This window comes from Halyomorpha halys, unplaced genomic scaffold, assembly GCF_000696795.3.
Source record: "Halyomorpha halys isolate HHAL.00 unplaced genomic scaffold, Hhal_1.1 Scaffold218.1, whole genome shotgun sequence".
In the NCBI taxonomy this organism is placed as follows: Eukaryota; Metazoa; Arthropoda; class Insecta; order Hemiptera; family Pentatomidae; genus Halyomorpha; species Halyomorpha halys.
Window position 1 is genome coordinate 808,438 of NW_027109445.1, and position 11,814 is coordinate 820,251.

Sequence of the window (11,814 nt, forward strand, 5' to 3'; positions counted from 1 at the left end):
AGAATAGCCCATATGAAAAATAAAAAAACAATTTTTTATTTAATTTTTCTTTAATTCCTCTTATTACTTTATTTGTACACTTATTATATATTAAATAATTTTTCACCCTCACTCATTCTTTTAATTTTCTTTTTAGGTCTTTATCTTCGTCTTTAAAAAAGAGCCTTCTAAAAGAAGGTACAATGATCTTCCTTAACTGAGATTAAGGGACCAATTTATCATTAAACAGACTATCCATTACCCTCATTATTGTCAAGACCAGCTCAGTGGCAGGAGGCCACTAAAATCACCTTCAATGAGTTTTTTAAATTTTATAATCACTAAGCTTTATATAATTTATATTTTATTTATATTTAAACGTTCCTCTTCGAATTCTGTAATATTTTATATTTTACGAATTATGAAATACTATTAAGAAAAATGTGTCCAAGTCGTTTAAATCTAGTACAATAGAAACCAGGTTAATTGGCTACTTGGACTAATCGTGATTAAAAACAAAAAAAAAAAGAAAAGAAAACAATTACTATAAATATCAAGGTTGTTTGTGTGTAGCCATCAGTCCTGAGTGAAGGCAAGTTTTAATTTTGTAACAACTATTCTATAAATAATTTTATAGATTATTCTCCAAGTAATTTTAGTAAATTTACAATTGGTCGCCCGTTTATAACAAGTTAAAGAATGAAAAATGAAGTTACAAGAAAAGGGTATTTTTGGCCTTAAGATCCTTGGTTTTCTCATTGTGTAATAGTTTACATAAAAAATAAAACGCCAAAACGCTTATTAAAGATTACTTCACCGATGATTCAACATAAAAATCAAATAAATAGATAAAACTAAAACATTTAGATACAGCGAGTATGTTAGTCGATGTACGACATGTCATAATCTCACAAGAGGAAATAATAACACGAAAAAAAAAGGCCACCCTTCCCCATCGGACCAGCTCCACTAAGACTCCCAGAGAGCGAGGTTCAATATCACTTATGAAATATTTGTTTAAAACTGGAAGAAGAAACTTAAGTTTAATCGTACCTACTGACTGCCCTACAGTTTTATTTAATGTTACTCTTACCCCAGTCGAACAGATCCGCTACTTTGGACTACATTTGGACAAGCGATTAACCTGGAATCCTCACACCAGACTGAAGAGACAGGAAACTGCACATCGATTTCGACTATTACAGCACTTACTAGTCAAACGGTCTAAACTTCCAACACATTTCAAAAGACTGATCTACATGACTGTAATAAGGCCAATCTGGACATATGGAGTTGAGCTTTGGGGTTCCACTAAACCTTCGAATTCCTCTCGTATTCAATCCTTACAATCCAAAATCCTTACTTAAAAACCTTACTTTGCCACAAATAAAATCATACATAAAGACCTTAATGTTCCCTATATAACCGATTTAGCCCGAACCAGATATCACTCCTTCCATTATAAACTCTCAAACCCCCTTGTTTCTAATCTTGCATCCTTTTCCATTCCAGACAATCCTCCGAGGCGCCTGAAAAGAAGATTGCCATGAGACCAGCTAGAGTAAAATGTCATTAGAGAGCTACCATTGGGTAGTTTCTCTACACGCCTGTAACACTCCAATTTAACTTCCATCAGATTTACTAAATGTATTATAATGTACAGTTGTAAATACCAATAAATAAATATTAAAAAAAAAAAGTTTAATCTTGAAATATTTAAAAAGCGCCTGAAATTGAAAAAAATGCGTGAAGCCACTCCACTCCTGCCCTCTGTGGTTGCCTTACTTATCTGACTTTTCAAAAGACAATTGTAGCGAATAGGTTGGTCAATGTACGACTTGACATGTCACAATCTCACAAGAGGAGGTCATAAGACAAAAAAAGCTCATCCTTTCCGATCGGACCCACCCCACTAAGACCCCTCGGAGCTACACTTTTAAAACATTTCTTTAAAACGGGAAAAGGAGACTTTAAGATAGTGTGATAGAGCAATATTTAAAAAGCACCTTAAATTAGAAAACGGCACCGTATTTCTTTTGGTCGCGGACCTGGAAATTTTCCTTTTTTCTCATGAGTTTTATTGAGTGTTTATCAATGATAATTTAAAGATTTTCGTAGTTCAGAACAAAAGATATTGTAAGAAATAGTTGGTTAAATTAAATTATAATTTTTATTTCTCCATGGATCACTCCAGAAAAAAAGCCAAACAGAAAAATGTGACGTGATAGAAGCAGGAGACAAGAAATAGAGCCTATTTCTGAAAAGAAAATTGGTAGGAAAAATACACAAACAATATTTTCTGTGTTGGAAACTATATTTATGTGACTACCAAACGGAATTCGGGAACTGGTTAAAAGACTGTCCAACTGATTTAGAAAATCATTGTTGGATCATAGCAGTCGTGTTTTGTGGTCTTACTAAAGGTGATCTTAAAAGGAAGGCAAAATGCAGACTTCAGATTAGACAACATGAGAGAGAAATGCCTTATTCATCCATGCTGCCCAAATACATCGGGTTGCTACATTACACAGCATACCAATCAATCCGTGATCGGACATATATAAATTACATATAATTACATGATATAATAAAAAAGAAAGAAAACAGGTTCTTCCCCTCCCCCACAGTTTCCTTTTACAATCAGTTCTAGTCTACACATTAAATATAAATATTTCAATTCATTCTTTTTTTCTTTCCCTTTCTTGTCCCTTCTATTTCACAATTTTTATTTCATTTGATCGACTTCACTCTCTCGAATTCCCCCTCTCAGATCCAGTGACCCGCTAAACAAATTAGACAGCGATGTGAGATCAAACCAGAGAAACAATAGTCACAGCAGTAGATCAGTTTACAGCAAAACAAACAAATAATAAATTTTACCAAAACAAAACTAATACATAGATTTAAAGGAAAATACAATAAAAAGTTGGTTAAAAGAAATACTTGACTGGATAAATAAGTTTTTAAAAAAAATAAACTATGATAAAATATAAAAAAAAATATATTAAAATTATTTTAAAATGAGCAATATAATATAATAATAATACAATAATGTTAACTACTACAGCCCATGAAAGTAAATTAAAGAAAATGAAACTTCCTGTTTTAAGTAAATATTTCGAAAATGATGATATACATAAATACTTAATTAGTTAATGTATAAAAGAAAAATAAACATACAAAAAAATATGAAATATACTTAGAAATAATAAATGAAGAAATGACGCAATGAAGAAAATATATATACAAAGTTGAATAGAAGTAACCGGTGATTTTATTAAATATTATACACATTAATGAAAAGTTATTGGCCCTTATTAAATATTTGTTCTATTTGAGTTGCTTTTTGACCGCATCTGGAATAATTTTCTCTTATTGTTTCATAGATTTGACGTCTTCTTCCCTCTGATGTCGTTTTAGAGAATATAAAACATTTTACCAAAATAAATGACTTTTGATGAGACCAATACGATTTACAAAATTAGTGATTGACTTTACGGGTCCCGGATTATGGGGGCGCGGATTTTCATGTTCATGAAAAATGACAATTTTCGTAAATTGGAAAAACAAATTTTAATTTCGTCCAAAAAAATTTTCAATCGAAGAAATTCATAAGTAGATCATTTTGGTTACCTTACAGTTTTTCAGATTTTTGTCTACTTAGTAATTTTATATTTTAGCAAGCTCCTTATGGAAATTATTAAATGGAAACAAAATGGTGATTCACTTTTGGCACATTTACTGGTTCTGGTATTGTATTTGGTGGGGGGAACGAGTCCGGAAAGTGGGCCTAGTGGTACTTTTTGCCAACTCCTGGCGGCTACCTGAGTTGCCGCCGCGTACTAAGCAAGGTGGGAGGGTCAAGATTCATTTTTCGGTACCGCTGACAAATAAATATTAACTGCTCCAGATGGGAATCGAACCCACAACGTTCCGAACCGAACGCTCTAGGACCTACGCCACGGCCGTCACGTACCTTTAGGCACAGTTACTCTACTATATTGTGAACGTAAAAAAAAAAAAAAGTAGACGAGTTGCTTGGATTAAGATGAAAAGTATTTAGTCTTTCGATAAATTCATTGCTGTGATTATTAAATAACAGATGTGTTGATATTGAGTATTTATGATATTATTCATCCACGATTAATATTCTAATTATTATCTCGATTAATATTTAAATCTGCCACCACGAAGCCTGTATCAGAATGTTTCCCATTCTAAACATATAAACCCCCTTTATATATTCCATCATTAACTACATATATGAATATATATGAATGTATTAGCTTGTGGAAGAGGGTCAATATACTATCGCTTGGAAAGCAAATCGGGTTCTTTGATGTATTGAAACCCTCAATTCGCTGTGAAAAGTCTTACTTCTACTAATTCCCCATTTGTAAAATATTTAAATAAATTCATTTTAATATATTAGTAATTTTAGTACTTAAGTGAAGGAACTTATTTATGTTCTCATCCCTGGCGATTTAAATCGGGTTGTGATACTTAATAACTTTAAACTGTTTAAAAAATGAACTTAGGACCACTCTTAGGATTTTTAAAAAAAGGACATTTTTTTTTTAATTTTGTTTCTGGAACTAGAATATTTCTTTACGAATTAAGACATGTCACATAACTTTCTAACAACTGTGATTTATTTTATTTTTTTAACTTAACTTGTTATGCTTTGTAAATTACAGTTTTGATAATTTACATGCTAAATTACATGGCACCTAAATGCATTCACTAAAATTTTATTTATTAAATGATCAATAGCTAACATTTTATAAAGTAATTTTATTCATATGAGAATGTTTAAAAATTAAAGTCTTCCCTCCGAAAGCAATTCATTCCAGGGAACTTGGAGCAATGTATCTATTGTTATGGGAGTTCAATTAAAGATAAAATAATATCTTACTATTCACAGATTCTATGAGTTCGTTTGAAAAAACATATATACAACACATCTTATCTTAGTGCTAATAATATACTTTGATTGCCCCCACAACGCTCTTCCAATGATGACAAAACAAATATTAAATGAATAGCTGGAAAATTGGACTAACACAGCAGAAAACAAATTAAGAGTACAGTACTACCATGGAAGACATGAATTCAAAGCTGTAGACAACAAGAATCAGTACTAACAAAACTACAAATTGGACACACTCGACTAACTCAAGAAATTCACTGTTATGAACATCTAGACCAACATGTAGACAGTGTAAGGTTCCACTAACTGTTAAACATATAATAACAGACTACAGGAATTTGATAGACATTGGATTATCATATTATTTGGTACCTTTAATAAATGATAATAACCCTCAAATTCTGGAGATATTTGATTACCTCTAGAAAGCAAATGTTTATCAATATATATAACAATTTTTTTTATAACATCATCATTGCTGTTCCTTATATTCATATTTAAAAAAAAAAATCCCGGTTGCATAACTGGCGCCCCATTCCACTATACGTCTCTTTTGTTGTCTGTCAGTCCATGCTTATTTAAAAATATTGGCCCTATCCACTCAATCATTTTTCAAATTTATTTTTAATTGTTTTATTTAGAATGTAAACGAAAAAAATTAACATTTATTTAATTTAGACTATGCCATTCTTTTTAAAAGTGAATAATCATTACCTTTCCGTGTAACTACATGGTTAATGATTTTATACTAACATAATAGTTACTAAACAAAATAACAAGTTCGTGAATCGTTTTTGTGATTTAAACGAAATAGATACCGAAAATATACTTCATAAAACAAAGCCATTTCAATTGGTTCCTCTGTAAAGTTATTATTGGTTTTGGCCTGAAAAAGTATGGCTATGGAGAAATGTCAACGGAAACAGTTTTTTTTTTAAATAATAAAGACAGGATCTAGTCTCCTGAAGATATGAGAATTTGAAGATGTTGAATCCTGCTTCATCACTAAAAACACTCCCTCTGCCTTTAATACTACAAATATACTACCTCATTAATTGTATTTTTGTTTTTGTTTCAGGCCCAAGGACCATGGCGCACTACGTCTTTGATTTTCGAGAGCATATAAACGTCTGCACTGAGGCTTTGAAGTCTTAAATAAAGATTCAAGAATCGCAAAAAGAACACTACAACATGGGCGACTTAGACCTCAACGACACCTACAACGCAACCAGCGACGACGAATACGTCCCCTACTCAGAGAGACCTGAGACCTATATCGTACCGATATTGTTCGCATTCATCTTCTTGGTCGGGGTCCTCGGCAACGGGACGCTAATACTCATCTTCATCCGACACAAGACGATGCGCAACGTGCCCAACACTTACATACTGAGCTTGGCGCTGGGTGATCTCCTGGTGATCATCACCTGCGTCCCCTTCACATCAACTGTCTACACTTTCAGCTCTTGGCCGTACGGCCTCTTCGTCTGCAAACTGTCAGAGGTTGCCAAAGACATTTCTATCGGAGTTTCCGTCTTCACCCTGACTGCACTCAGTGCTGACAGATTCTTCGCTATAGTTGATCCCATGCGGAAGCTGTACTCATCCGTCGGCGGTAAAGGAGCCACCGGCTGTACCATAATGATCGCAATCGCAATATGGCTCCTGGCAATGTTTTGTGCCTCCCCGGCAGCCGTTGCATCCTACATCCGTGTTTTTAATGATCCAAACACAAATGTAACAAGTTTCGAGATATGTTACCCCTTTCCTGAAGAATGGGGGCCTTTTTATCCGCGATCTATTGTCATGGCTAAGTTCCTGGTTTATTATGCTATACCTCTGACCATCATCGGCTTCTTCTATATCCTTATGGCACATCATTTGGTGTTGTCGACAAGAAATATGCCAGGAGAAGCTCAAGGACAAGCCAGACAGATCAGAGCCCGTAAGAAGGTTGCTAAAACTGTCCTAGCATTTGTTGTGGTTTTCGCGATATGCTTCCTTCCTCACCACATTTTCATGCTTTGGTTTTACAATTATCCAAAGGCCCAAGTGAGCTATAATAAATTTTGGCATATCTTTCGTATTGTTGGTTTCTGCCTCACCTTTATCAACTCCTGCGTCAACCCAATAGCTCTGTACTGGGTTTCTGGCACATTCAGGAAGTACTTCAACAAGTTAGTTCAATATTTCAAAATAATAATAACTAATGATATATTTCTTAATTAAAGTTTTGATTTTGTCATTTAAAAAAAAATTGATCAATTATAATAGAAAAATATCCACCACATCTCAACTTGTTTATATTCTTATTATTCCACTCCTACGTTTCGGACCTTCCGGTTGTTGTCAAGAGTAGTTATTAATGAATAATTTCAATTACACTTTCAACATTAAAAATTATTTCCAAAACATTCTGTATTATAAATATAACAGTTACAATGTTAAAATATAACAGGCTATTCTGCCTTTGTCAGATTATATTTTAGTTTATCAACCTATTTCTTATCAATTCGCTTTTTCTAATATTATTACATTTACACTTTCTAATATAACCTTATAACTCTCTCTAAAAAGAGTGAATTGATTAGATAAGAAATAGGTAGATAAACTAAAATATAATCTGACAAAGGCAGAATAGTCTGCAATTTTTTGACACATTGTAGCTGTTATGTTTATGAGGTAGAATAGTTTATAATATAGAATTTTTTGGAAGTAATTTTTAATGTTGAGAGTGTAATTGAAATTGTTAATTAATAGTTATCTTAGAGAATAGCCGGAAGGTCTGAAACGTAGAAGTGGAATAATAAGAAAATAAACAAGCTGAGATTTAATGGATATTTTTTATTATAATTGATAAATGAACCAGTTTCAAACAAGAATTCAAATTATATATAAAAATTATTTAATGTAGTTGACCATATAACTTAAATATAAGAAGATGGTCAGGGTTGCGGTAAAAAAAAAGAACAAATTGTTTATAACTATTTAATGTCCGACGTTTCCTCCCACTTTGCAGGGCTTCATCAGGGCTGTTCAAAGCGAAAGGTTGAACACCTGAACAACAACAAGCTTTGAACAGCCCTGCAAAGTGGGGATATATATATATATAATTGATTTTTTTATTACAAATAAAACTTTTAATTTTATTATTTTAAAAAGAGTTTTAATTTTATTATTTTTAAGATTTGTTTTTTTTAATGGACTTGGTAGCTAATGAATTAAATTGTTTTGTTTTTAATATATGGGGGTGAGAAACCATGGAATACAAGCAACAATGTATTGAATAAGACTTTTGTTTGCTATATAATTATTTGCACAGTTAGATAACAGAAATCTCTTGTACTCCTTGACAGCTCACCCACCCACATATCTTTTAAAGTTGAGTACTGATACTTTAAAATTTAATAATTCACTTATTATTTATTACTATTTCTCATTAATTTTTTCCCCTCTTGTTTTTCATTTCACTTATCTATACATTTTAAACTTATCGTAAATCTACTTTACATAGGCAAATAACTTTGGTCTATTCAATCTCTAGTAGTTCATTATGCTCACATCAGCAATGCTAATGATACTTATTCATTTTTTTGTAATATAACCAATTTTAAAACAATCTAAATTTTTTAATACTTATAATATTATATAATTAATACTTATTAATATTAATAAATATTATTCTTTTTTTATGTAATTATTTTATGCTGTTATAAAAAAAAGTGAGCCTTTTTTTAATTATTTTCTAAACATCCGTCAAATAATTCGATATAACGAACTTGAAATTCGTAATCAGCATTAAAAAAACAAATGAGCAAATTTTCAGGACTTCTTCAAAACTTTATAGGTAAAAGTACCAAAGGCCAGGAGTGTCAGTTAAAAAACATGGTTAATCCAAACTCAAGTTACACCGAATACACTATATCTAATGTTGATACGTGATTGTTGCAGGTACTTATTTTGCTGGAGGGGACACAGCGACGAGAGCCGTCACAACCGGAGGGCCTGGGACAGCTCTACTTTAGCCCACCTTCACCAGAGCACCATCAGGCGCAATGACACCACCGTTCAGGAGTGCACAGTTCTCACAACATTTGCCAATGGCCACCAGGGCCCCTGACGACACAGTCAGAGGCCCAATACCTAGCTCCGGTTCCAGTCTGCCTTTTAGTCAGGCAAAGGTTCAACTTGAAATCTTCTGAAATCAATTTGATAATTTTACTTTGTCTTTTAAAAGTCAGACTATTTGGATGTATCTATTATTGACATATTTCATAGCATAAGCCTCTCATTCTATCAATTATTATTCAACAAGAACAAAGTCAGTGGAGTTTTTAACTTTACCTTTTGGACCCTTTTTTGTGCCAATAATTTGTTTCCCTTTTAAAATGAAATATATTTAATGAACACTACTGTTGTTTATAAACATTTAAGAATTAAAAGGAGAAAATGCACCAACTTAAAATAGTTATACATATATTATTAATTGATGAGTTCTTGACCCAGTAACAAGTTTATCGATACCTAGCATCCCTGTTCTGGGCCCAGGAAATTATTAAAATAAACTATTATGATTAGTTTAGTGCATAACTAATGATTTGAAGAGAAGTTCAAAAACATTAACTATTGGAAATTGTCTTAGAAGACATGAAGTATGAAGTTTACAAATAATTTTCCTCCATACTCTTGTTACTAATTTATATTGATAACACTAGAGGGTTTAAAACATGTTAGTACAGTTGAAATATCCTTTAATCCGGTAACTTTGTTATTAATTTATTTACAACCCTTGGAATCTCCAAAGAAAATTGTTGCCTTCCCCCTCCCTCCCCTCAACCACTTCCATTTCATCCCTCGTGTCATGAAATCAATCATTAAAGAAGTTTCACTTCAATATTTTAGTTAAATTATTAAATTAAGTAATCTTGATTACATTAACTATTTTAATACTCTTAACTAAGTTTCTAATTTAACAAACAGTTCCTTTATCCTTGATGAATATGTATAAATATACATAATCCCATTTATTGTAAGCAACAGGTTTTTTTGTTGTCCAGCTTACCTTTTATTTGATAGAAGACAAAAAATAGATAACTACAGTCATTCAAATGTAAATATGTACATACATTTTCAAAGTTATGTAGGATTCTAATTCATGTTTGTTGTTAGATCCTCCATTTTAGAAACTTGTAATTAGTCTTTAAGTTGATAGATTAAATAGGATTTCAGGATCCCTGAAAATGTATTTAATCATAAGAACATAATTGAGTATCATCTCCAGTAATCACTAGGCTTCAAAAAATTGGAACAAAAATAATAAAACTTGTAGTAACAATGATTTTTTTTATTAAGAAATTGGAAAGTGGATTATAAGAATCTATACGTAGTTTTTTTGAAATTGTAAGCTATCACATAGGAGTTCCTCATTTGAAATTATTCCATTTCCCTAGTTCACAGATATTTTCTGTCATTTCATTAATTATTTACTAACTAACAATAAAAATTATTTGTTTAGAATGGCTGATGTTTAAAATTGTAATGTTACTTTTTGATTGAAATTTCAAAATTTAATATTCAAGAGAGAAATTTAGTTAATTATAATAATACTATAAATATTTTAATAACTTGACTTGAGCATGCTTACTCTTTTAACCGTTCAAAAAAAAAATTTAACTTTTATGTTACGTTCAAAAAATATTTCATTCAAGTTCACATAGATATGGGTGATTTTCAAAATAGCTTCATATTTTGGATCAAAATTTCAAGCGAGTAAACAATCTTCCAAACTTATGGTACCAATACTCAAAGATTTTTGAGACTACAACAAAAAACATTATTAGAAGAAAGTAAGATTTTTTTTTATGGATATTATATACAGGGAATAAAAGAATGTATTAATAATTTATATATTATTATATGTATTAATAATTTGTATTTAAAAAAAATAATAAGACACATCCATTGGAAATCAACATTAGAATTGACATTTTGTTTTTTAATCACTCAAATAATGTTCTCAAACCTACAATATATTTATTGGCTGTCTGAAAAAGAAAACGAAATGATGGAACTCTTGAAAAAAAAAAAAAATAATACCACCCAATTTGTTTTTTCAACTAAATTAAAAAAATAAAATAAACCGCAAAAAAATCTTAAAATCTATACAAAAAATTGTAATTTGATTAAACATTCCTCAAGTTAACAGCTTGATCTCAGATGTGCAATTTAACATTACTGTGCAACATGAAAATACCGGAAGAAACAGTCCATTCCACTGACTTTTTTTCACCCTTCTATCAATTTTATTATTCCAAACAAAATCATATGTATACATAAAATATACATAATACACAGTTAACATAAATGTCCATTCTTTGCCAGAAGGGCATTATTCCACTGACTTCAATCTGAGATTATTTAAAAAAATATATATTAACCACAGATAAAATGGGATTGGGAAAGCAATTCCAAATGAAATAAAATAAAACTTCATAAAATCATAGATAATCATTAATTATTAGCATCTAAACCATAATAATCATAATATCATTTTTTATCAGGTTATTAATAATAATAATAACTGTTATAGGAAACTGTTTTTCATAAATAAAATGCATATATCAGAAGTATTGTAGCATTTAATTTACCTTTTGTATTTTTATTTTTTTATGTATTAATTTAATGTATGAATTACAGACATATCTCTTCTGATTGTGCTAATTTTATATTGGCATGATATAATAATCAAACTATCTAAATTTTTTAATTATATTTTTATAAATAAATTTTTCGATCCATCTGCAAAAAATGTTGACTATCTGTTAAATTACCATATGTTCAACTTACCCAGTAAGACATAAAGAAAAAGAAAACAAGTAATTTAGATATTACTACCAGTTTAATTC

At 30.8% G+C, this 11,814-nt stretch overlaps 1 protein-coding gene across 3 annotated transcripts in view; it reads left to right on the forward strand.

Annotated features, from left to right (window-relative positions):
- The window catches only part of CCHa1-R (CCHamide-1 receptor), a 475,427-nt gene extending 463,968 nt beyond the window's left edge, over positions 1-11,459 (forward strand). For all 3 annotated transcript variants that reach the window (XM_067047617.1, XM_067047618.1, XM_014419094.3), the window contains 2 exons: positions 5,988-7,086; positions 8,861-11,459. In XM_067047617.1, the coding sequence (XP_066903718.1) occupies positions 6,101-7,086; positions 8,861-9,029 (1,155 nt within the window). In that variant the 5' untranslated portion in view covers positions 5,988-6,100 and the 3' untranslated portion in view covers positions 9,030-11,459. The remainder of the gene's footprint in view (positions 1-5,987; positions 7,087-8,860) is intronic.
- The last annotated feature ends 355 nt before the right edge of the window (positions 11,460-11,814 follow it).